The following is a 27504-nucleotide window of genomic DNA, read 5'->3' as shown; positions in this document are numbered from 1 at the left end:
CAGAGACAAGTGTACGTGCATCCAGTAGCAAAACAGTAGACTTAGCTGCCAAGTTTAATTAAGTATGATATCAATTTTTAAATGCAAGCACTTGTTATGAAGTGCTCTTATCAAACAAATAATCAATCCCTTACCTAGTTATTCTTAGGAGAAAACTGAGCTTTACAGTTGATCTTATACTTCCTGGAGTATAAGTAAAGTCAGAAGGTTACCAAAAAAAGAGCAAGCAGGAACCCTAGCTCCAAGAAGCTAATAATTAAGACTACAAAGAACTAATGAAGGCCAAGGTCCCCAAAGCAACATGTGCCTCAGCAGAACTGTGCATCAGGCCCTGTGATTCTTCCCTTCTCTCTGCTTGTTTGTTGCAGCTGATAATGAGAATGTCTTCCTTAAATGAGGAGGTGAAACTAAGAGCCCATCAGATCTGAAAGAACTAAGAGGACTGTACAACCAGAGCTGAAGGATAACATAGAAAACATTCTTAATTACATAGCATGTATACCCAGAAGCTGGCACAGTATCTGGCCCCGTGAATTTTATGCCATTTTGCATGTTAGTATACTACCTTCAACTACCAAACTGCAAAAGGTTCTGAAATAACTCAAAATTACTGAGTGGAATTTTGGAAGTTTTTACAAGATAAGTGAAACAAGGTTTTGCAATTCTTATCTTGACAGCTAAAGGGAGCATCAACACTACCACACACGCAGAGCAAACTGGAATATCAATAGGGTTATGGAACCAGTTCAGCTCACATGTGATTAACAAGCTTGTGATTCCTCTCAGACATGTTAATATCTGCCATTTAACATGGAATGGTATTATTTCAAAGCACTTTCCCAGGCAGACTTTAGGTAAAAGTTAGTAAGCTTTATACACAGAAACAGAGTCACCATCATTAGCTGTAGGAAACATTAATGATGGGCACATTTATTAAAATGCCTTTAAGGACTGTTAGATGAGGGTTTTGTTCTGTTAATTTAGTTATTAAAAGAATATATATTAGTGAGGCTTGCTAGCACTTTTTCATCTTCCACAATTTTTTCAAACAGGCCATATTTATCTACTCTTAAGTGACCCACCCTTACTGTGATATGGACTTTCTGTCAAATTTTTAAACCAAGACAGCCAAAGCAATGTGAGAACTGCAGATCTTCCTCTCCCAAAAGGAAACAGACAAATTGTGACACAGCTCACAGAAACATGTGTGTGGCCAAGAGGGCTGTCTCTAACACAGGCACTTGAAAAAAGAAATGCTCCAGAAAAGTACTTCTAGCTATCTGCTACCTGTTGTTAGGCACACTCTTCATGTGTCAGTGAGAATGTGCTTTGTGACAACCGTTCTCATTTCACATGCAAGACTGGTTCCCTGTGGGCTCACTGAGGCAGACTCAGTTCATCACTGCAGCTGTAAAATCAGCTTAAGAGGGTTCTTTTCAGACTTCCGCCCTCCCTCCCCATTCCAGGCACAATCTGGTCTATGGAACAGTTCACAGAAAGTGCTATGAATCAGGGAAGCTGAAGTGAAAAAACTCATTCCTTGTCAAAAGTTTCACTTTGGAAAAACAAAAATGTTGATTTTTCAGCAAGCTAACACAAACTGCAGTTAATGACTCTATCTCTCTTCAAATGGAAGTAAATGGCAAGCAGAAACAGGCAAGACAGATTAAGAACATGGTAGAAGTAGGCAAGACAAAAAGAAGCTTAGAACTAGAACAGCCTCTTCACTGTACACTGGAGTCTCCGCTGGGTGCCTGTTATTGAAGTATCTTTCACCATCAGTGATCTCTGCCCAGTTATAGAACTCGATGTCAACTGTAGATGCTATCAAAGCTGCTTCACAACAAGTTCTGATTAAAGCTAGATATCCTGGCTCCAGATCTCACTGACCTAATCTTCCATTATGGCTCACTGGGGTAGTATTTCCTTCAAATACAACAGACATGCACTATGTTCATTTTCTAAATGAAAATGCGTAATTGAGCAAGTCATCTGCAGTTGAGTAACAGCTCACTCCATGAAGTCTTCCATGCTGCTCTGCTGCCATGGAACGCCACTCCACGGTTTTTTGGATACCAAGACACTGACTATAAAACTACCAAACACCAGAGATCTGGATGAAGCACAAGCACATCACTGATGTCAGTAAAAGCAGCATCACAGCCCATCCCTGCATTGCTTGGCTTCACGTCCTATTCTGGCTACTTCAGAAGCATGGAAACTGATCAGAGGGAAAAAGAGGAGCCAAGGACCTCTTTCCTTGCATGAGATGTAGCTGCAAAATATGTTCAGAAATGCACAGGCTGTGTCGCAACCACTGCTCTTCTAAAGCAAAGTAACTATCAACCTTTCAATTCTGCTAAAACTTCCAAAAACTCATTTCCTATACTCTACTGTAGTTTTCACAGAACTACATGTAAATGATTTTAAAATTTTTCACAGTAACAATGGAAAGATTTTTATCTCTGATGTTACAAAGACAGCACCAGTATATCCAACACGGCTGTTACCTCCAGCTGGCTCTCAAAACAACTGCAAAAATCCTCATCACCTTTTACAGTTATTGCAGTATCTGGGAAGATGCTCAAAGTACTGCAGGTATAGGCAGAACAGCTGCTGGGCATTAAAGGACAGATCTACAAAGGATTTGGACATACCTGTTAAGTGTCTTGGCAGATTTTTAGAAGTTTTTAATGTTTACACAGTTCTTAAAACATTTATGAGATATCTCATAAAGCTTAACTTTCTTACTTAAGTTTCCTCTGAAAATTTCCTCCCAGTTTTGCCTAGAACGCAGTAGAAGATTTTATACATATATAACCTTTTTAAGTGTGTGTACATATGTATGCAAACTAAAACATACATCGACAACAATTTCAAATTCCTCACATCTTAAGATACCAACTGCAATTCTTGCTCTGCAGAACTACTTCACTGCCAGCTTGTCAACGATAGCGATTCACTGGTGATTTTGCTTCTATTTAGCAACTGATATTCTTAAAATATTTTAAACACAGTATACAGGACATCTTGCATCAAATTGTGAATACCATAGTACTTGCTGTCTGTGTCATTTTGAACTCATAAAAGAGATTAAAAGGACATGAAGAAGTTTAATGATGGACCAGTTATCCTTTCATCTGACAATACTCAGTACTCTCACATATTACATTGAAGTTTAATAGAAGTACTAGGTGTTCAGTATGCATACTTTTGGATAATATTGCCTTCCTCAACTTTCTTAAGCAATGAAGATTCAGTCCAAGTAAGAGAAGAGATTCTCTTAAAAAATTAAATTAAGAGAACATACAGAGATGTGGTGATTCCATCTCCCCTGGTCCCCTGAAACTCTGCGTTCCTAGTGCTAAATTGACTTTGTTGCACTTCTAATAGTGGCACAAAAGAGAGGATGTCTCTGTCTTCTTGAAACTTCATCAAGCTAATTCCTGGATTTGAAATATACACAGCAAAAAGTGAAATATTTCTACTGAAAGTTTGTATGTTTCCTAGTTACAGTAAACAGCCAGACAATCAATGAAGACACTGAAATGCACTTCCTCTGTAACACATATGGTCTTCTATCAGGGGGCCTCACAACAGCAGGGCCATTACTAACCATGTGTGCTGCAATAATCAAACATACCAGGCTTGAACTGAGAGCCCTGTGTAAATCAAAGGGACACTGTCAAGGCAGAGTAACCCAAACTGTAATAATCTTTAAAGAATAAAACTACTGTCCTCTTTACTTATGCAAATAAACAAAACTACCACCACATTCACTGTGAAAATGACACATTTCAGTTGCAAAAAACCAGAAGAAACTAATTCCCGGGTAGAGAATTCAGTTCAGTACTTGTCTTCACATGGGGATGTCCTGAAAAGCTACTGAAATGCCAGAACATCCTGCTCTCTGACCACCCCAGAGTAGCATTCCTTTGCCTGAGAACTTTAGTGGATTCAAGAAAGCAAGCAAAACTATGTACTAAGTAACAACTAAATTCGAGTTTAACAGCTCCACCAGTGTAATACTGGGCAAAAACCCAGCTCAGAAATCTCCTTGTTAAATTCTCAAGATCGTCAACACTTCAAACAATTTATTTTAATTATTCCTATCTAAGTTAAGATCAGAGTTTAGGGCTTTCAGGTGTACCTCACAAGTAGCTTCTGTCACACTAATGTTCTCTTAACTGATGCTAATCCTTGATCTCCACACTATATTTTGTTCTCACAATTAAATCAAAGGAGAGAGATAATGTAAAAGCTTCCTCCTTTTCCCACACATATCCTCTGACCAAATGCTCTCAAGCTGCAGGCATGCCTTCCACCAGGGAGGAGACTTGTAGTCCTCTTGTCCCTCTTGGCAGGGAGGAGAGGTGAAAACGATTTTGTCTGGGAGATGCTGTGAATGGAGCAGGTAGGAAGCTGGGTGTAGATGCCTATGACAGTGCAGGCAGGAGGGAGGGTTGGAGCAGGGCAGCACAAGCTGCAGAGCTGACGGAGCTGCACTGCTCCATTTCAGTCTCTCACTACTGCCATCATCATCTCCTGCCAGGGAACCAGGAGCCATGGAGTTGCAAGCTCCCTCCACTCTATCACCTGCTGGCTAGAGCTTCCCAGTTGCTCCTCCAGGCCTTATCCCAGCCTGGCCACAATCTCCACTCCTTTCCCAAGGCCTCCTATCGCAGCAGGTCACCCCATCAACTCCATGGCAGAATGCATCCAGTGAGGAACTTTCAGTTCTATTGGAAAATAAGGGCACCACAGGGAAAGTAGGATGAAGCAGCACATGAAAAATAATTTATGAATAATAAGTCAGATGTACCAGGAGTTCACAAACTGGACTCAGACTCTACTTTCTAATGACCTTCCATTATCTAGGTATTCAATATCACATGTTAGTCTAATCCATGTGTTGCCCAGCATTGGCACGTACGCTTTCACAACATCAAATTTAGCAAACAAACTAATGGAAACCAGGAAATGAAGAGGCTGGTTAACACATTGAAACAACACTGATCTGTCCTCCAGAGCTGGCACGGGCAAGGGATGACACAAGAATACATCTTGTACTTCCTAGTTTCGGATTACTCTCATTCCTGCCTTGTACAGCCCAACAGTTGGCTCGCAGGGAGAGCGTGAAGGCGACATCAGAGAAGACTGTTCTCAGTTTTCCACGCACATACGTTGAGCAGTTTCCAACTTCCACCCTCTGGAGCAATCTTTCTACAAATCTCAACTGACAAATGGCATGAGAAGAGGTTCAAATCTACAGAAGAGGGACACACCAGGCCCTGAGCTCATATAGCTGACATTTGCACAGCTTTACCCAATTTGAATGTAATATTCAATAAAAGGTCATGGGTGTCACGAAGTCACATGGGGCAGGTGTGAAATGCCTGATATTCACTGGTTTGATCAAACTTGATTCCTCCGGAACCCATTTAAGGAAAGTTAGCAGAACAGGCCAATTAAAAAAAACAAAACCAACAACCAAAAAACCCAAAAAAGAACCCCCAAAAAACACAGGATAACTTTTAATCAGCATCGTTGAATTCAAACAGCCCATTGTTGCGTGAGCAACAGTAGCAGCAACAGAGAGGAAATGTACCCGTTGTGTAATATTCACTGAGCGTGTTCCATACCCCTGGACAGCCTCTACAGGAAAAACCAGTTACTTCCTATCCTCTTCAGAACAGAGAATGTTATCATGTTCTTTCTGGTGGGATGTGAAAGCCCCAGAAAGGCAACAACAAAAGTACCCCGGACTTTATGACTGATAAAAACCAGTAAGGCATTCTCCCAGTCTGTGAAATATTTCCATACCTATTTGCCAAGAAGTCACCTTCCTTACTCCATTTTTAAATCTGCTTGTGCTAAACAACAAAAAGCACACCATACACATGAAAGCATAATCTGCTCAGTTTGTTCCCAGTGAAAGCTACGCTTCAGTGTGTACCCAAAAAGGCTTTCTAGAGGAAAGAAACATGGTACATGAAGGCAAATTTCTGCCAGCACAGCACTGTATCATGTCCAGGGTCATCCCAAAAATGTCAGCCCTCCCCTTATTTATGCTCTTTCTGTTCTTCTGTCCTCTTAGCTACTGGACACAGCATCCCTGGGCTTCCTGCACTTGCTCTTAAAGACAACTCCTTACTCTGTACTTGTTAAGGGTGTTTATGTTGTTTTATCCATAACATTAAGGAAACTCAGTGAAACTCAGCTCTAAGCCAGAGATATTACAACAGCAAGAAACTAGTAAGAGGTATCTGTAAAATGTAGAGCATGCAGCCAAGGAAGAGAAAGCCAGTGCAGAGGGAGACAACCTCTGCAAGGTTTGGGACTACAACCTGGTCTGTTCTGATGGGAGAGCCTCAGAGACCTATTAATTTGGAGTAGAGGGAGGAAAAAATACCTCAGATTTCCTTTCTTTTCACTGGTTCACCCCGGGTTTTCTCTAGCAGAACCAATAAAATATGTAACTTTAAAAGGTTACACTTCTACATCTATTTTACGCTTAATGTTCTGCTGAAAACTAATATACCTACAAAACCCATACCCTGTGCTTTTGCCCCAGAACAGCCCAAACAATACAGGTGGGTCTGTTAAAGTTTCCAGGTGGTTATTACTCTGTCAGAGACAGACCTCTGGTGGCCAGGCAGTGCCTGACACTTCAGAGCACACAGCTCCCAGAACAGAGGGAAAAATACATTCTGAAAACACAACTTGCCACCAAAACTGAGACCATGAAGAAAACAAGTGAAAGAGCCATCGGGGGAATCCAGCACAGCTCACCGCTGTGAGAAGCTCAGAAGGCGTTTATATTTGCCCCAGTATATCACTGAGCTGAACTCTAGACCTGATTGCTGTCACAATAAAATACTTTGCAATTTATTTTATTTTTACCGTGAAAATACCTTAAAATACAAATTCTAGATATCAGAGAAAACCCACAGAGTGGATAAAGGGAAGAATATTTAAAGTCTCCTGAATTTAAAGTTCTTCCTGAATTCATATCTGACTGTCTGCACTTGTCTAAGCTGTGCTGTACCAAACATTCACATCATCCAGCACAGCAACTCCCATCACAGTATGCAACACAGAACTGTATTGGAAGCACCTCTTCAGATTTGAAGTCAGCCTTTTCAGAGAGAGGAATTTGTGCAAGCCTTCTGCATCAATCCTCTATTATAAAACTTTGAAAAAGGATTTTCTTTTTCCAGTAACAAAACTCAAAATTAAGTAAAAGAAAAAAAACACACCTACTATTACACAATGTTGGTATTTTTCAAAATAAAGCATGAATTATGTAAGCTGTTAAAGTGAGCTCAAAGAGCATAAAAAATGAAAACCTGAAGCATGAAATATTAACTCTACATAGTTTTTGCAAAAAAGAATATTCATTTAACAGATTTTAAAAGCAAGTGTATTGGTATGAACTCAAATTCTCATCATTATATGCTCAGAGAAAACAAAACATTGCTGACTGTAACCAACCAAAGACTCACATGGAATTGAACGTGGTTGAATTTTCTCTTCTTTTTGTAAATCCCACAGGCAGTGTTTTCAGCTCAATATTACACCCTCGAGCTTTGTTTCTCAAGCACTGTAACTGGCAAAAAATAAAAACACTGTTTAAAAATCTCTGAATAATATATTTAAAACCTGAAACTTAAACAATAAAAAGCTGACAGGAATTATCAGAAATTTGTGGAAAAGGCCATATTTAATATAATAATTTGAATTTAAAAAACCCCATAATGAATGAAAAAGTTAATAAAGTAAGCCTAGAAACTCTCTGAAACATTTTCAGGAGCAGTTTTTCTATGATTAAAAAAGAAGACACCAATGGGTTCTTCATAGTAAAAGTTCTTTAACATATCATGAAAGTTACAGGCAGCTCTCTTAGGTATAATACCACCATGTGGCTGCTTTTTGGGCTACAACCCCATTAGCAGTAGAGATACACAAGCACCATCTCAGACACAAATTCTAATTTGAAGGTAGCACTATGGGTATCATCCTACAAACATACCCAGTACCACACCCCAAAAACTGCTACCTATCTTACCATCTTCAGCCCATGTTTTCAGGACATCATGGTACCAAGCACGCACACAGAGTATGACTCCAGCCTGAGGAAAAGCTGGAGTCTTCTGAATTTATTTTTGTCATCAACATGAGTTCTCTCTGAGTTCAGTGCTATATTTAAAGATGTCTTCACAAGACTGGAAAACAAAATGACCCCGATGCGTTTTTGTGACATATCAACAAGTCAAAATAGTTTGTATCAGATTTGGTTGTGGTTTTGTGTTGTTTGTTTCTTTGCGGGGTATGTTTGCTTGGTTGGTTGGTTGTTGAAAGAGCTTTCACAAAAGCCCCCTCACCCTTAGAAGGCTGGCTTTTAAGTCATAGTTGTGTAGACTTGTTCTTTGAAAAACACTTGGTGCCTTCATTTAGCATACAGGGAAGCATAAAATAATTTTTAGGCAATAAATAAACCCATTGCTTACCTTGGAATTTTGTACTTAAAAATTCAGAAACATTGTGGAGGTGGAAGAAAACATTCAGGCTTCCTTAAAACACATCTATTATCCAACAGTAACAGTGATCATGCATCAATTTTAAGAATGTACATAGTTAGCAATCTATTCTTCTAAGCAACTGGACGCAGCCATCAATACTATTATTGCATAAACCTAGAGACTTCTTTTGATGTCTGGCTCTAAAATCCAGGGCCACACCTTCGTAGGAGAGGTATCAGCTCTGAAATCCAGACTGGGACTGCCTCAGTGGAAATTCAAACGTAGTCAATCCTAACTCTAAAAGACCAAGTGGCTAACTAAAAACTTACAAGTCTTTTTGTTGCTGGACTATGCACAATACAATGTCGAGCAGCAGCATCAGCTGTCCTTCCTACATCTTCCAGGAAACGATAATCTGAAGATAAAAAGAGAACAAAGAAAAATGTAGTGCTAACCAAGTAAAATCAAAGAATTTTAAAAAGCACAAGGTGCATTCTTACCACTCAAAAGGTTCAAGTCAGTAAATTCATTTACAGAGACAAATGCTGTTTTATCCCTGACTCCGTTACAGCTCAGTGCAAGCTTATGTTTCTTTACACACAACAGACTGAAACAAGAAAAGGAAAAGATAAACATGTTTAGCACATAATGGAGAAAATACCCAAAACAGTTTAATTCAGATAACAGATACCTGCACGAATATTTCATGCATCGTGGACATCTGTATTTAGCTTCTTCTTTGCTACAGGTTTCACATCTGAAAGAAGCAAAAAACACATCTTAATAAAGCAGCAGCTTTGTGCCTGACTAGCCTAAGAAGGTGCCTGCTCAACAACCAGGCACTAGGCCATCCATGGCATTTTCAGGAAAAGCTATCTGCACCTTGAAAGAAAAAAGAGAAAATACAAATGCCCTGGATTAGAAAAGGCATCAGACAAAACAACACAAGCTACGGGGAATATCTCCAAACACATACATATTAAAACACAGTACCTGGAAGAAAAAAAACCCAACTCATGCTAACTCAGAGCTGGAACCACAGCAAGCCTTCAGCAGTTTACTCTCTGTGGCCCAGTTGTATCAGTGCTTTTCTCCGTTCACACCACCTGTATCGTGCACTGTACCGTGCTGGCTTATAATACTCCCAGTTTTAGGCAAATGGAAAATAAATGTCGAGGATTCACACTAAAGCCTGAACAACGCATCCCACTTTTTTCACTGAAACAGAAAGACCATGACAACATGGTCAGGCAAACAACTTCTGGCTTCTGTTCAGTAGTGCAAACCCTGAAGTCAAGGAACCTTTCAGGCATAATATGTAAGCCTTATGAATACAGCTAACAAATATTATATCAGTAAAAAAAAAATTCCTCTAGAAATATGATCTTATGCTTTGTAACTAGGCTATTGCAAGTGATGTTTCTACCATTCTTAGAAAAAAGTTCTTTATGTAGTAACTGAAATAATCGTCACTTTTCATTTATTTTGACTCTGACAAGCACGGGAGAGAAATAACCCTTCCCGCACGTCAGTAAAGTTTTCTAGAATGGTACAAAGCCACCATTTTCAACGGGTGGAGGAAAAGTGTCAGCCTCAAGGCATTTCTCTCCTCCCACCACGTGCTTGCTGCCCGCTGGCAGTGGGGGTCCGAAGGACAAGCTCAGCAATATCACCTCCTGACGAGCTGATGGATTTGTATACCGGCAGCACAAAGTGCTATAAGAACCGGAAAAAAAGTGCTTCACACACTGCAAAGCAGAAACGGTGAATTACTCTGAGCAAGGCCTCCTTTTCCCGTTTTTGCAGTATCCCTGCAGCGCCGGCCGCACCTCCGCGGTTCAGAGAGAGCTGTGCCGGGCGCGCCCTGGCGCAGCCCCTGGGAGCAGCGCTCGGGCCCTCCGCCCGCTAAGGGGAAACGAGAGGGCGCGGAGGCTGCGGGGCACAGGATCGCCGCCGTGTCGGCCCGGCGCTGCCTTTTCCCTCCGGCGGCCGCGAGGAGGGCGCTCCCCTACCTGTGCAGGGACATCTTCCCGCCGCCCGCGGCCCGCGGGGCGCTGCCCGCGCCGCCCCCGTCCCGCTCCGCCATGGCCGCGCCACCGGCCCCGCGCGCGGCCCCACGGGCCGGGCGGAGCCACGGCGCGCTCCCCGCGCGGCGGCGCCGCCTGGCGGCCGCTCCCGACACACGCTCCCTCAGAGGGAGCGGGACGCGCGTCCCAGCGCCAGAGGCTTTCCCAAACACACGGGAGGCTTTCCGAAACACACGGGAGGCTTTCCCAAACACGCACGGCGCCGCACACCAGCGCACCGCCGAACGGGCGCTTTCGCCACGCGGTTGCGGCGCTTCCCGACCCCGGGAACGCGGTTCACCGTTACCTGTCCGTGTCCGGCTGCTCCAGCTCGGCGTCCCATCTGCCTGCGCGGGATGAGCATTTTTGCCTCAACCACAGAAACACACATCCGAGCAGCCTTCTAAAGCTTTAAGCTCCTTGTTTTAAAAATAGATAATTTCCGAGATGTAGAACTTCCAAAAATAGTACAGTGAGAGGAATAAAAATATACATGAAGCTGAACATTTTCCAAAAGATTATAATAATAAAAAACCACCCCAAACATTTGTCACAACATCAGCTCCAAAGCCAAACTAACAGCAAATGTCAAGTCCTAATGTCAGTGTTTTGATCTTGAAAATGCAAAAAGTTAGACAGTTTCTCTAACCTTTATCATCACTCTGTGATCTTGTTTTGTCTTTGGTTTCAACAGATTTTCTCAAAGTGGTCAAAACTGATGCTTCAATACAAAATGTTAAATGGGATGTACATGTATGTTACCTTGTAAGAGCAGACACTGTCCCCCTGGTAGTATGCCATGGCATAGAGAATATGCGTTTCCCCTTGGGAAGACAAGTACTGCCACCTAACAGAAGTGCCCTTTCAGAGGATTTTCATCCTTACTAAAAATGACCTACACGATACGAAACAGAATAGTAAAAGACAAACAGATAGCTTGGAAGCTTATTTTATTATACTTTGGTAAGTGTGGTTTCCTGAAGATCAAGCAGACAAGTTATTTGAACACTCCCCTGCTCCCCGCTACAGTCTGGCATCACCCTGCCATGTACTCCTGAGCACGCTTTGAATTGATAATAGGTAGAGGTGTATCAATATAAAGAGTGCTTTTGCTAATGGTAAAATTGTTCTTTTTTACTAAAAAAATTTGGTTGAACATTTCAGAATTAATTAAAAAAACCCAAAATGATCTGATAACTTTGCAAAAAAACGGAATTTCTAAGAGGATGAAATGCTGTTTGTAGTTTAACAGCAGCCATCCAAAAGATACGGTGTAGTAGATTTTTTCAGAAGTTACAAAATATATACAGAATGTATCATCTGAAGATGGCTTTGGCATTAGCAATGTTAACTGAAATACAGACTCTAAAACTCAAAACTACTTTAGGTAGCTCTTCTACAAGAATTTTTACAATGGCTGTAAAGTAAACTGTTCTGAATATATGCATCATATACAATATGCTGTCCTATATACCATTTTCCAAAATAGCACACAAAAATATTTTAAACAAGAAATTCACATAAATAATGTTTTCATTGTAGTGAAGTATGTGACCGACAATTTAAAATAAGTACCTTTACAACAGAAACATATCCTGATGTAACCAGCACATACAGTCTGAAAGAAAAGGGACTCAAATAATCTCTGCTAAGGCCACAAGCACCTTGTGTTATGAAAAGCACCAAGGCAACACGGACAGGAAACACAAAAGAGGTAGTGTGCCATCTGTTCAGATGTATGTGTCCACAAAGGACTAGAATAAAACAATGTTTAAGAAAAGAAGACATATTGTACTGTACTGTGGCATGATTCACTTTTCATATACAAGCTATTGCACATTCAGGAGCATTAGCAGATATTGCTCCCTTAGGATCATATGCCTCCAGCTTTTCTCAGGATGATTTTTTTGCAGTGGTGTTAAAGAAATTGTTAAAAACACTTGACGTCCTGAAAAATCCATGTTCAGATACTCCATTCCAGGAAATTATGCAAGAAAGCACCAAGAAATTTATTTTTAAATACTTTAAGAAAATTGTTGCAGTCTTTCCTCTCTTTCTTTTATTTTTCAATGCTATTTCTCCTAAGGAGGAAGTCTTTTTCTTCCTGAGGTTCTTTAACCAACAGTATTTAAAATGATTCTTAGTTTCCTAGTCATTTTGCCTGTAATGGATCATTACTTTTGCATTCAATCTATGCAGAACCTCCATGTTGATGAAAGAAAAACAGGACAGAAACCTTAAAGGAAGCACACTGAACCACTTTCTACGAAGTGCTGCTGTCCTGGTTTGAGGTGAGGAAGTGCATTAACTTGAACCACTGGAAGCTGACTAGTGTCCTGAGTGTGAAAAAAGAACTGTGTCTTACGCCAGCTGCCATCTTCAATCTGCAACACACAGAAGAAGAATATTAGATTCATATAAAAGATGTCCTTCGAAACACAAATGAAAATTGTGCTTATAGAGAGGAAGAGAAGTAGTGCACAGAAACATTTTTTCTTCTAGCAATTCCTATAGAAACTAATTCCTATAAAATCTAATCTAGCAAATGCCATTTCTCCCTTGCAATACCATGGGCACTCTGGGCAAAGCTGAAGCCAGAAAACAGCTGAGCCCAGAATCCAGTTTGAGTGGATGCAGACACAGTGCAAGATGTCTCAGAGCAGAACACCTTTGCAAGCAAAGTGACTCATATAGATTCTAAATTCACCCCCAAATCTGAACAGCAGGTGTCAGGTTATCAATTCTACAGGCACTTGAATGACTCTGTAGGCCCTTGAAAAATAAACATGGGAATCAGAGATGCATTTTTGCTATGAGCTTTGTATTGTTTACTCTAATCCTTAAAAAAAAATCTCAGTAAAAATTGATACCTCATAATAATTATAAAATAGTATTATAACAGTGCCCGAGGCTGGGAGTGCCTTGATGGTTGCAATCAATCCATTCTTAAAAACCATCGAGTACAGCGTATACCACTGAAAAATGGAATCCCTACAGAGAGGGGAATGTGTCAGATTCTGCAGCAGACTTGTACAGCACACAGTTTCCCACAGAAAGAGTGACAGACCTTGTAGAGTCTCACAGAAAAATGGGACTTCTCAATAGCCATCTCAGTATGCCCTAATTTTTCTCAGGGGGTAAAACAGTCCCAAACAGACTGGAAGGTGGGGAGAAGGGGCTCCAATGGCCATACTTTATCAACATGACACAGGCTAGAGCATCTAATTAGCATCTGCTAATAAAGGCTCCAAGCATAATGGCTTTGAGGTGCCTCAGTAAAGCCACTTTCTGTTTTGAGATTAAAAATCTCACCCTTGTATCGATATTGAACCAGCCTCATGCCTTTTGTTATTGCAAATGAAAGTAGAGCTATAAAATACTGAAAGTGTAAGATGCTTGGTTGCTATATTTCACAGTGTTCTCCCACGAGTTTTACCAAATGTCTCAAATCTTGGTGAGTAATCTGAACATTTGAACATTAATAAGCTCTTCCAATTTTTCCTAAAAATTTCCTAAAATACAATATTTTAGTTAGCTATGGACTCAATTTCCACTCATTATTATTTTCTGAAATAATCAAACAATTGACTCATAGTCAGTGAATTTAAAGGCATTTAGTTGTTCAAAAATAATGTCCAGCCTCTTTGAACCTGAAATTTTGTGTTAAATAATCCCAGCAGAACTCTTACTAAAGCCTGAATTTTCATTTTGACAGTAACTATTTTTAAATTTTCCTGGTGGACCTCCTTATTTCTCTGCTGATATCTCTCCAGTGTCTTCATACAGTCTCAAAATACGAGACACAATGCAAACAGCAAGTATAGATACTCTGTATCACTGCAATTTGTTTTACCTTTGAATAGATGTTGAATTCAGTATCAAAAGGCTGGCATGTGCAGAACTAGGTAAAGAAGCAAGCTTTAAGGGGTGTGAATCTAAATGATTGTTATTTATCTGCAGAAAGTTAATAATGTCTACACAGTAACTCCAGTACTGTTTTAATAATGCTAATGCTAAAAACTATTTACCATGCATTCATCCATAAGGACCTTTGGTTCAAGTAGTGTATTTGCTTTAAATATTTGACCATTCCATCCTTTGAAGGTAACTGATGTCTTCCGGCCACCTGCTTTATTTAATCCCCACAGTGGTGTGTTCAGACAATGAACTGTGATGCTGTGGGTTGCTTCTGAGCTCAGTAAATGAAGGAAGTTCATCTGCACTTTTCCAACGCCAAACTCCAGCTAAGTTCCAAGAGAAAGACATGGTGAGACTTACGGCTGGACTATGCTGAATGGCCACAGCAACACAAAGTGCCATGAACATACAAGTGGTGTTCAGGAACAGGAGAATGTATACATGTTTATATATATTGGGATCAATGCCAAAGAGCATGATTTGCATTCTTCAGGGGAGATGTCAGGTTCTATTACAGTGATTATTATAAACAGAAGCTTTCATAGGACATTTTCAAAGCTTAAATATAAACATTTGCTAATGCTTATAACATTGCTGAAACACAGCTGGGCAGAAAAAACTATTTTTAAATAAGGAAACTGAAAGAAATGCTTTTGTGATTCAAAGATATTACCAGCAGCAGTGTTTTAACTGCAGCCACATCACTCTGCTGTTTAGTTTTCTTAGACCACAGGTTCTGGCAATACCAATATCCCATTACAAATGCAAAAATTCACAAGCATATTTTGATTTTAGACAGAAAATATAGTTAGTCATTACTCAACAAGAATTTCTCCAAGACTATTTCATATTCAGAGATCTTTCAAATACAGAAATGCATATGTGAACTTCATGGCATTTCTGATGCTCTTCAGTGACTACAGTGTACACACAAAAATCCACAAACAAAAAATTTCTTTTCCCAAGAGTTCAAGAACTTCACGTACAAAGGAGCATGAACTAACGATATAAAGGAAACCAGTCTCTCCCTAATGGCATTTAGAAGTACCTAGGTGTTGAAAAGCAGAAATAATTTTCATGCTTCCCATTGCAAAGACCTCAGCATCTCCACATTTAACTGCCCTGAGTGTTGAGATCCTAATGTAGCTCAGAAGCATTTCAGGCTTATTTTGATGCCTTGTGTAGGAAAGTATGAAGCAAAACAAAATACTTCTATCAGCATGGAAACTGAGTAAATGATCACAGTGAGAGTTAGACTAACATATACAGTCCCCAGAAAATCTGTAACTTTTATAACAGAATACACAATATGTTCTTCCTCAAAGATGCACAATAAACCCCCCCTGAAATCTAACATCTTTTCATGAGTTAAGTAAATAAGCATGCATTAGTTTAGAGTTCAAGTACAGACACAGTCTCTCTCTAGAAGCAATGCATACCTTTGTCACAGACAGTGGTGTTAAACATGTCTGACCACCTGCAGTGAAGTTGCAGAAAACTTCAATGGCATCAGAAGGACATCCAATGTTTGGGTCAATCCAGTATTTTCCTATTAGCATATAATTTCAGATGGAAAATAAAACCAAAATATAATTGCTACTAAACAATTTGCTAAAATATTCAATGTTTCTTGGCAAGTATTACTTATATAATCACCACAGCTTCACAAAGAAGTGAAAGAAAAGGAACATGAAAGTCTTTTCACTATTATAATTATACTAATAACAGGTACTGACCAAAATTATCATAACCACCCATTTATGATTACAATTACAATGACATGACAGGTTTAAATATGGGGGGGGTTAAATGAAATACTGATTCAATAACTTCTGGGATACAGCAACTGTCAGTGTATGACAGTGGTAGTGTATTGTATACAACTTTCTCATTAGGAATCTAGAATCTGATCCCTAAAAAATTCATTGCAAGATTAGCTATAAATGCTTGGAAAACTTTTAATCACAAAATTGGATTCAGTTTCACATTTTCTGGATACCTCTGTTACTGACAGATATAATCTGTCTCTAATACCTAGGTAATATTAGATAGCTCTATACTTCCAGCTTTAAAACTCAGAAATTGCATCTTAAAGATGAAATAAAGGTTGCACACTGCAACAGAATATAATAAAAAAAAATCTACACATCAGAATTTTCATGCAGAAAGTAACATTTGGAATCAACACATTTCAAAGCTACTTGTGTTCAAGCTTTAGTGAAAGTGGGTACCTACCATCTGACACTTTACGCTCACAATTAAGCAAATCCCTGCAGATGCGTGCTGGGTTATCCCGTGTGCCAAGAGGGTTCTTGATGCTGTGCAGTAAATTGCTAAGGTAGTGGAGCGTTTTGAATATCTCTGTACTGTGATCTAGTAAAGTTACTTCAGTATTCTGGTATTTCTGCCAAGGGTATTAGTAAATGTGTTACCACAAAGAAGTATCACAACAACAGTACACACAGTAAAAGTCAATTGGCCATTTGAATAGCCAGACAGAATCAAAGTACTTATATGAATACAGCCAGCCATATAAAACACGATAAGAATAATACATCCTGATAAACAAATTAGTACATTTTATTAAAATTGTCAGAGCAGTGATGTTACAGGTAGGTTTAGATCATGCAAATTTGCCATTATGACATATTGACATAAAAATGTGGATACATTTTCTTGCAATCAATGGGGCCACAGACATACATATTTTTTTTTTTGCTCAAACCCTAAATGCCACTATTATTATCATCTGTGGCTGAACAGATACAGTTCACTATGTGTGATAGTAAATTTCCATTACTACCAATCACGACAAAAAAGTAGAAGCATTGCTGGTTTTCTTAATTTTATTTCAAATATATCCTATAAATTCTAGTATGTTTAATTACATCCTACAATAATTATTTGCTATCCATGACTGATTTCAAACTAAGTCTTTGAAAAGAAGCCCTGTTCTGTCCTCAAAAAATAGCATTGTAACTGCATATCCTGTATGACAATGTAAATACAGTGAAATATATTACCTCCATCTGCAGGGCAGCATTTGTCTCAAATAAAGCTTGAACAGCAGCATTGAGGTCCACTTGTTTCTAAAAAACAGGTATTTCATAATATAAAAAGATGAAAAAGAATATTCAAAAATGCAGGTGGTAAATTCTTTGAGCGCTGTAGCAACATATATGATAGCTTTATTATTTTGTCCTTTTAGAAAATAATTCATTGTAAACACATTTAAAATCTTTCCTTTAATTTCCAAAAAATTCAACGATGTATACACAAAAAACATATTTGATTTTTATTAGTACACCCATATCCCATTTAATGATTGTACTCCTGGAACCTGGAAAAAAGATACTGCAATAGTTGTTACACATTATTGCCCCAACTTATTCCTCCCAGCCATTTAATTAATATACTTAAAAAAACCAACCCAGCTATGTGTGAAAAGGTGTTATTCCTTTACAGAGAAGCCCACAAAGAATATCTGAATCAGATATCACCAGCTGATGGATCACTCTTCCTGATGTATGAGGAAGTATCGAGACTGACAAACCTCCTCTAAAGGAGGAAGCCTGTTTCTTGTGTATCTTCATTCCCTGCACTTTGTGTCACATATATATCAGATCCAGACTAAAGGTTTGTATAATTTAAAAGAATTAAATCACCCACACAAGCATCTAGTTCTTGCAATTTGATCTCAGATTACATATATTATTACAGCTTCAGGACCCTACAGATGTTCAGTCTGTTCTAACTGACACAATCCCTTAAGAAACTAAATCTGTGTGCATGTATATACATCTATCTATGGAGAACATCTGAGCCAGAAACAACACAAAATTTTCTGTTGCTGACTCGAAGACCATTTAAATACAGGAGAAAAACTTTTTAGTGACAAAGTTAACCCATGTCAAAAGTATGAGCATGTCCATGACAGTTGCCTGTTGAGGGCTCACCAGCATGGCAGAACAGAACTGACAGAGCAAGACAGAAAGTTCAAAAAATGTTCTGCTGTACTGATGGAAGTCGTAGAAAAATGTATTTGCATTTCAGATGCAATGACGGAACAAGCAGTGCATTTGATGAGGATCCTGCTATTTTCACTTTCAAAAAAGCACCGTAGCTTAGGGTTGTTACAGAATTTACCCTTGGTCCTGGGGGTCCAGGTGGTCCCTGGAAAATGTGAAAAAATAGATATTAGATGCTTCACATCTTTATGTAATGCAATTACAATGAAAAAATAAGGCATGTATTTTTATGCACTTACAGGTGGCCCTGGCTGGCCCTGCAGTCCCTGAGGACCCTAAAAGAAACAAAGATAAAATGCACCAGTGATGCATAAACATCTCTTGTTTTACATTTATGTATTTTTTAAATCACAAAATGCCCCAGTGTTTACAAGGAAGATGATGTGATACCAGCTGTGGTAAAGCTGTAGATTATTAGTTACTATTGTTAAAGTACCCTACTCTCAACACAAGAATATTCCTGTTGGAATTGTGCTGTCTGGTCACTTGTTTCTCCAACTATTTTGGACACTAAGGGAACATCAAAAGTATTAATATATAACGTGCTATACATTGTGCCAGTGTTATATGCGTGTTGACAACACAAGTACTACAAGAGATAAATGATCATAATAGCATTGTAAGGTAGTTGCAAAAAATTAACTGATCGACTTTACTCCATGAGTATGTGCTAGGCATTTCCTAGTTTAATTTATTAGCAGTGTCAATTTTCAGGAAGAACATGTTATGTTCATTGTTCCACAATGATATTGCAGGCTTCCTTTGTATTCGAGAAGTTATGCCCTTATTTTCTCATTGTAAGTAGCCTCATTTTACTGTGTAGGATAATGCAGTGGGGAGGAGAGGAGGAGCAGGAATAGCTGCTTTTCCTTAGCCTACAGTGTCTACAACACACATAGCCTTAAATCTGAGTTTTAGGCTGCCTTAGGGTTGAACATGGGCCCTTCCAATACAATAAACCCATTTGAATTATTCATTCTTTGATCAACTATTCACATTAAGGCAGAAAGATCATGAATATTTATTAATATACAATGTTACTTGTGTCTCTGTTAAACTCTCATCTTCAATCTCCATAAACTTAAAGGCTCCAGGAGCTGTTGTAACAAAAAGAATAGCACTAACAATAACAAGGAAAAAAATAGGTGGCAGTGCCTTAAGAAGAGCAAAAGAGAAGAAGGAATGAAAGGCATAGGCTAGATCTACACCTTAAATTAGTAAAACCTTTTAACACAACTGAGTCAATTCAAGCAAAATATTGTTTTGCCAGTGGTGCTTGTATCAATTACTTGAGCACAATAAGCTGTTCCAAGGAAAAGCCCTTTCACATCAGTATGGTCACGCTAGAACTAAATATCTGCCAAAAGAGAAATAATCTTATGTGACATGGTCATGCTGACAAATATTGTGAAACTGTTCTAGTCAAATAGGAATTAAGTTGTAAATCACTTGATATAGTAATAAGTATTCCTGCTGTGAGATTTCACAGCAAGCAAGATCTATGTGAGTGTCATTTCATGCTACAACTTCTGAACTAAGGCTGTTCTCCAGCTGCCACCAGCAAGGACAGCTGGAAGTGGTTAGAGGAAGGCCAGATTCAATCTAAGATTAATTAATATACATTTAAAAAAAGGATCTCAAAGCAGATAGGAGTGGTTTAAGTCACTAAGGCTGCAAATTTATCAGTTCTTAGGAGAATACCAGCTGTGTTTCTTACTACCTCTAGACATATTCCCGAGGCAGAGCACATGGTAGCTACCGGGGAATGCATGTCAGGAGTCACAATGGTAGCTGCACAAGTTAAGTATGCCTGCACATCACCTGCCCTGGCCATGCCAGAGGGGCTCAGGTGCTGGATTATGAAGGATGTGAAAAGCAGGGGTCGTCATGTAATTCCAAGCACCAGATCTATGTCAGCAAGGCTATGCTGATGGACTGCAAATGGCTTTGCGGCCAAGATCTATGTTTTACATGTGTTTGTTGGAGAACAGAGGAGATTCAAAACTGAAGCAGTTTCTGGATGGTTAGATAGATAGTTTTCTGATACTTAACCAAGAAGACCTTAATAGCAGAAGCTCCAGGGATTGTAAATATTGTTGGCTTCTCAACTGATACATCCTGACCTTATTTATTTATGTTTCATCCACTTACACCCAAAGAAGGGACTGTAAGCCATCTTTTATGTAAATATTTACCGATTAACATCTTTATAAAAGATGTTAATGTTTAATTGGAAAGTAGAAATCAAATAATAAGTCATTTTAGCATATGTAGTACTAGTAGCATAAAAATCCCTGTAGGTTTTCTATAGAGAAGCACCTAGCTTCTCTTTACTCTTCTGAGTTTAATTATTGTCCAGCTTGAAATTTTCTTTGAATCCTATTACTGTTAAATACACATAAAATATTATTGTTGTTATTCATTATTACAAAACTAATATGAGTTTGCAGAGATTACATTTGCTATTTTGGGGTAGTTCCTCAGCTATTGCAAGTCAATTGGGTTTCACAGAGCCACACTGTTGCATGCCAGCTGAGAAGGCTATTAGACTGCTCCATCTTCTTCAATCTCGTGTGAATATATTACTGGACTTTTGCTTGGCAAAGTATGTTTAGTATAAAATGAAAGACACAGTGTGAAAAAGAAAATTGAGAAACAAATTTGACATTGTGAACATATATTTGTTTATCTTGGTTCAGGACTTGATTATGCAAATACCAAGTCAAGTCAAGGCACAAAGTCTTCAACAGTTTGTCCCTAAGTAACCACTGGTCTCTGATGAATAGACGTCCTTGTTCTGAGTGCTGAGATTTAGACATTCCAGTAGATTTTTCAGATGAGTGAATACTTCAGTTAATGTTCTATGTTCTTGGCATGTGTCACAATTTTAAGACTCAAAAAGTCTTGGGAAAAGAACAGTTCAAATTTGTAGTGGTTTCTGAGATAAAACTGAATGTTTTGAAAATAAAAAAACCTACACTGTTCCAACGAGTTTAAGGTATTTTGCAAAAGAGGAATGTCATTTATCTTGATTCACTGTCTTCTTGACAGTAAAACCCATGTGAAAAAAAGATAAATACTGAATGCTATTTGTTAACTATAGTGAACAACTTGGGGGGATATTAAATTTCTTAAATGCATTAAAACTTCAGAGGGCTGTATCAATTATCCTTACAAACCTTTAAAATATAATGAAACTGCACAGAGTGCGTTGAAAATCCTGTAAGGATTTTACCAATGTTCCTTCTTTCTGCTGCAGAGCACCAAAATAAGGTTAAATTACATTTTTCATGGACTAAGTTAATTGCTAAATGTTTTGCTGGAATGTACAGGATTACCTTTACAAATCTACTTAATTTACCCTTTGATCGCATTAGAATTTAAGTGTGAAAAGTGTAATTCCAGTTCATAAAAACAAAAGCAGAGACTAAACCAGTTACTTTCAGTGCCCTCTTTAATTCTTTAATCACCCTATTTGATTGAACAGAAGTTCAAAGGCCAAAGTCCCAATCTTTTTCTAATACTACAAGGCCCTAATTTTATACGCAATGATGCACAAACACACGAGCAATCCCAAGGACTTCCATATTTTCCAAGACACTTAAAATTTTTGAAGACAGTATTTTTAACAAAAAATATAAATGTTAAGCTTTCTCTGACCACTTTTGTGAGTTTGATGTTATGTCACCATATCTCATAATGTGTAAAGCCTAGTAACATCCTGCAATATAATAGTCTGATATACAATACAGTTTAGTAGCTGGCATTAATGACTGTAAACCTCAAATAAAATATGAGAATAGAAAATTAAAGGTGCCTTATCATATCACATATTTTTTTCAGCTTCAAAATAGTCACAGACTGGAATGCATTATCCAAGGAGATTTTTCAATCTCCATTCTTGGGAGTTTCCAAGACTTGGTCAATAAAGCCCTGAGTGATGTGCTCTGACCTCAGACTTGATTCTTTTCTAGACCAACTTCCTATTTAAATGTCTTGAGATCACTTACAACCTGGATTATCTTATGATTGTATATTATAACTGATTAGGTGACATGCTATGAAATAAAAACCACTAAGAAAATGAAAACACACATTCAGAAATGTCAGAATTCTGAAACAATATTCCTAAGTGTATTCCATGTTTTTATTAACATTTCAATCACAGTGAAATGAATATTTTGCATTGAAAATAGTTTCAATAATTATTGATTAAATTTTGACTAAAATTTTTCAATGAACTCTGTTTCTGACTATCCAGAAATAGCCTACAGGACATGAGCCTTGTTTCACCACTGATATCAATAAGAAGACATGAATTTACCTTCCATTTTCCAGGGGATAAAAGGATATCTTTTTCTAGTAATGAACACTGTAACCCTGATAGATTAAAATATATAACTAAAACTTAGATACTACAAAAAGGTTAAAATCTATTTGATTCTAGGAAGAATGCCAATATAAAGTTTTGATGCATAAATAAAAGCTTACAATACACAATTGGATGAAAATAATTTTCTCTCTTTTGTATCTGAAAATAGTTGGAAATAAATCCCTTCTTTTGGGGAAAGTAGTGTCACTGTACATGATTTAAAACTAAACATTCTTCTTTTGAAGACAGTATTACTAGATTAACTTATCTTGATGAACTGAAGAACTTATTTAGGAATTAACTTCTTAAACATCAGCACAAATAGTGGAAACAGACATTTCTTGTTCACTATTTTGAATGGGTTTTATTGTTTTCTTAAGTGTCAGCATTTTTAGCTCTATGCTGTCATAATAATTCTTATGAACAAACAGTAGAAAAAGAGTTTAGATAATAGCAGCACAAATTAAGAAACTAGTTTTTCTCTTCTATTCTGAGATAGCAGGTGCCTCAAGAGCATTAGGACCAAAGAGAAGAGCATTAGAACCAAAGAAGAAAGTTCTCCAAGACACATAGAAGAAGCTTAGTTCCAAGCTTTAATTCCTTAAGACATTATGAATATTTCTGTTATATTTTTCAAAACTTTAATAAGGCAGTTAGATTAGATTTTTTACAGGTGGCTGCTAAAAGCAAAATACAATAAGATAAGTGAAACTAAATTATTTTAAGTGAGATGGGGTCAAGGCAGGGTAAGAGGACCAGGAGCAAGATCACATCTGCTAGTTACTGGAAAAGGAACTAATACATCTGCCATGTAAGGTAATATTGTAGTTATCAAATTTGTATTCATATTTGCTGTAAACATGATAACTTAATGGCTTTTCACATAGCCATTATTAATAGATTTTACTAACACAATTTTAAAATTAAATCCAATGTTTATGAATGTGCAACAACTAGTGTAATATTCTTACCAAAAAATGAAAAACAGCAAGTTCATAACCTATCTGTGCTGCCTACTGTTCCTACAGTTGGCGTTCATTGCATGGACACTCATCCCCAGGCCTAGGCTTCTCCTGAACTTCTCCCTCTCTAGAGAAGATGATACAGATCTGTGAACATGTGCATGCATGCTGGGAGGCACTGACAACAAATGTGATAGAAGGTTTTTCTTTTAGATCTGAACTAGGACAGATTCGGAGTATGTGCCTGCTCTGTGATCAGGGGCCATACTGCCCAACACACCCACTGGTCATATCTACATAAGTCAACTTGAACAAGAAAAGGTTAGACTTTTGACACATGCTACCAGCTTTCTTGGCCAGTGCTCTCCTGGAGCACAACACAACTGCCTGGCATTCAGAGCATGCAAGAGTACACTCAGTGTAACACATGAATAGTTTTTACACAGCCAAGAATACAAAAGCACAAAATTGTTTCATCTTACCATTTCACCCCTTGTGCCCTTTTCACCTCTCGGTCCCTGTAAGAAAGAGAAGCTGTTAATCCAATATGTTTTCTAAATGCCTAGGACTGAAATAAGCAGATCAATATCCATTCAAGTTATACTACTCACATGGAAAATCCAGTTTCATCTGTGGAAGTATTTACAACTCTGGTCATTTGATTTTCCTGCACTACTAGAAAACTAAATTACCTGAAAACATTTTGCAATTTCTACATATGGAAAGTTGTTTTCTTCAGCTTGCAAATACGTTTTTTCTCAGTAATTTTAACTGTCTCTGATGTCCCCGTCTATCAGCTGTATTCCCCACAATTTCATCCACTGTAATACATCAGTGCTTCATCATCTTCAGAGAACAAAACTCAGTATTCCCTGTCACTGAAGAAATCCATTCATTACATATATGTTTCTATTAAGCTATATTAGTTTTCCTCTCACAATCAGATTAGACACAGTTTTTCTGACATTTTTGGCTAGTTTTGCACTTAAAGTGTTTCCAAGGATGGCAACAATCTTACAGTTCCTTCCTGGAAGAATTTTGTATCTCGATGGCTACATTTCATAACACAGAAGTAATATTCAACTATAATGCTTTTTGAATGATAATGGCAAACTATTACATTCAATATGAAGTCTATTAAAAGCCTTCATACAAGTACACACAACTGTAAAGTTTTTCTCCTTGGTGCAATTGAAAAGAATAGTGCAAGATTTAAAGCACTGTTTTTCCCAACAAGTGGAAAGAATTGTAGATGGAACATTACCCTTCTTTTTCACTTGTAAATATTCGTATTTATTACTTTTATTGGGTATTTGTTATTTTTATGATTATTTCAATTTCTAGATATTCTCATTTGCTCCACGTCTAGTTCATCAGAGTAACCTGCATGGTCCAAAGAGCTTCTAACACTACCTGCAGACATGAGCCACAGGGTTTTCTCTCGCAAAACAAATCTGGCTCTGGCACTGGGATTGTGACAAGAGATGGAAACGGGGATGAGGACAGAGCTTCTCCACTGCAGGGAACTTGGGGTGCATTGAAGGTTGTCAGAAAGGCTGAGATAATATTTGAGTTGTGACAGAGACCTCAAACAGCACCTGGAAAACCCTTACAAGGGCTCATGGGCACTTCCAGAGTGTCTAGAGGGGCACTCTGGACAGTTCAGCTCACAACACATAAAAAATAAACTATATTGAAACCAAGTGTGATACTCCCTAAATATATCTCAGATCTAAGGCTGGGAAAGAATATTCAGGTAGCAGTCACTATGTGCTGTTTTACACCTTGACTTGCCCACTGCCCCTGTAGGCATGCCCTCTGTACACTGTACTTAGACAGAAGGCCATTGCAGTGACTTTGTCATTGGCTTTTGTAACTTTTTTTTCTTGTTTGTATTATAGATGCTGGAATCACACACATTATCTCACCCATATGGTACAAAAAAAGGAGGTCCAATTGGCTATTTGCAGACAGAAAAAATTAGAAGGTTGCAGAAGGAGATTACTTAAAGAAAGGGTAGGTGAAGTAAATAGATTATGCAAAAATAAAGGGAAACTTACAGGCCTGCCAGCTGGGCCTGTTACACCTTCTTGACCAACAGGGCCAATATATCCCTGTAAACAAGCAAAGAATTTATTAGTCCACTTGTTTACAAAATTAAGAAAATCCTCATGACATGTTCTAGTTTAAAGCTGCTCAGCACACAGCCCTGTCAAATATCCAAAAGATCAAGGCAATATTCTCTTTCTAAGTATTAAGCGCACATTGCAACAAAATCAGGAAGGTAAGTATTCTAGTAATTTGTAATAGTTGTGGTTGGAAAGCCCACACATATTTTTTAATGTGAAAATTGATGCACTAAAACCAGTGGAAACTTAAGTACTCTGATAACAAAAGACTACGTATTTATTGAGCTACAATCAACCATATCTTCAGCTATATTACTGGGCACAAGTAGTCTTGTAAGGCTGCCAGTAAGTGCTGTTAAAATGTTACTTTCCTGTTCCATTTCACTTAGAGCAAACTGCTCATGTCCAGTGTTTATCTTTCATAGGAATATTTAGAAAAATAAGGCAGCTATTAGAACAGGCCCCTAAAGCTGCTGCTCTGCATCTGGTTAACTGAACAAATTCAGTTCTGTGATGGCAATGGCAGCAGTGAGAGAAAAACATTTTGGACTAAGATCTTCCACGCTGTAAGCTTTCCCCCTTCTACATCACTTGATGCTGTAAGCTGGATGCACATTCCCTAGTATTAAAAAGTGCTAAAGATGCTTCCACATTTTTGGTGAGTAGGAAAGCAGAATGTAATGAAGAATAAGCTAATGCAGGTTAGGAATCTTTTAGATAAAAAGAAAATATTTATTAAAGAAAGACTACCTATTAATCAATAATCCCTGAGCGCCACTCTGTCTTACTGCAGGCAAAGTTTGATCCTTTTCTCTTTTTGCAGTAGGACAGAGGTATACAATCAGCACTTTTGCCAGTAAGAGGAATTTCAACTCCAATAGACAAAGATATGGCAGTCATAAGATTGCTTGTGTAGATGAAATTATGCTAGGAGAGCCACAATTAGTCAGCAGAGCTTGCTTTTTTCTTTCAATATTAAAAACCCAGTTCTGCTTGTGTGTCTGTAAGCACGTTGCAAACAGAGCAGCGTTGCAGTACAAGCAAAGGGCTTCTACTAGAGTCATAGTCTCAGACAGAAAGGTTTGGTTAGAGGGTTCTGGCCTTGTTAATGAGAAAAAAGATTATTTTCTAAGTTAAAAATGTGTGCCACCTGCAAACCACCCTGACAATCTCTTTCATGGATTGAAAACACTTACAACTTGGCCTGTTGGACCTTTTGGGCCCAGAATTCCAAATAACCCAATGTCCCCTGCAGGACCCTGAAAAGGCAAAAGAACAATTTAGTCAAATATGGACATTGGCTATCCACTTGTTTCAATCTCTTGTAATCAGTGAAAGTAAGATAATTTCTAAGAGCAGTAACAGTGAAAATACCAAGTGCACTGAGCCAGAATATTTATCCTTAGACATGGAGTACACAGTTCTGCCTGCCATGTTCCAACAGTTCAGAGGTATTTTGAGCAAATTACTGTTAAAGATGATTAATTCTACTCTTTCCTAATGTTCT

The 27504-nt window shown here is 38.2% G+C and overlaps 2 protein-coding genes across 6 annotated transcripts in view; both read right to left on the bottom strand.

Annotated features, from left to right (window-relative positions):
* Positions 1-10940, bottom strand: part of ZNHIT6 (zinc finger HIT-type containing 6) — a 37573-nt gene extending 26633 nt beyond the window's left edge. The window contains exons 1-5 of the mRNA XM_064664829.1: positions 10535-10940; positions 9214-9279; positions 9023-9129; positions 8852-8937; positions 7506-7609 (exon numbers count right to left, since the gene is read on the bottom strand). Of these exons, the coding sequence (XP_064520899.1) occupies positions 7506-7609; positions 8852-8937; positions 9023-9129; positions 9214-9279; positions 10535-10608 (437 nt within the window). The 5' untranslated portion in view covers positions 10609-10940. The remainder of the gene's footprint in view (positions 1-7505; positions 7610-8851; positions 8938-9022; positions 9130-9213; positions 9280-10534) is intronic.
* A 581-nt stretch (positions 10941-11521) lies between these two features.
* The window catches only part of COL24A1 (collagen type XXIV alpha 1 chain), a 123940-nt gene continuing 107957 nt past the window's right edge, over positions 11522-27504 (bottom strand). For all 5 annotated transcript variants that reach the window (XM_064664817.1, XM_064664818.1, XM_064664815.1 and 2 more), the window contains 10 exons: positions 27194-27256; positions 25929-25982; positions 24351-24386; positions 18774-18809; positions 18653-18679; positions 17530-17595; positions 16742-16910; positions 15946-16055; positions 14617-14832; positions 11522-12972 (listed from right to left, as the gene is read on the bottom strand). In XM_064664817.1, the coding sequence (XP_064520887.1) occupies positions 12826-12972; positions 14617-14832; positions 15946-16055; positions 16742-16910; positions 17530-17595; positions 18653-18679; positions 18774-18809; positions 24351-24386; positions 25929-25982; positions 27194-27256 (924 nt within the window). In that variant the 3' untranslated portion in view covers positions 11522-12825. The remainder of the gene's footprint in view (positions 12973-14616; positions 14833-15945; positions 16056-16741; positions 16911-17529; positions 17596-18652; positions 18680-18773; positions 18810-24350; positions 24387-25928; positions 25983-27193; positions 27257-27504) is intronic.

This window comes from Pseudopipra pipra, chromosome 9 (assembly GCF_036250125.1).
Source record: "Pseudopipra pipra isolate bDixPip1 chromosome 9, bDixPip1.hap1, whole genome shotgun sequence".
Lineage (NCBI taxonomy): Eukaryota > Metazoa > Chordata > Aves > Passeriformes > Pipridae > Pseudopipra > Pseudopipra pipra.
The sequence above is the reverse complement of the archived record's forward strand: the minus strand, read 5'-3'. Positions and strand labels throughout refer to the sequence as shown.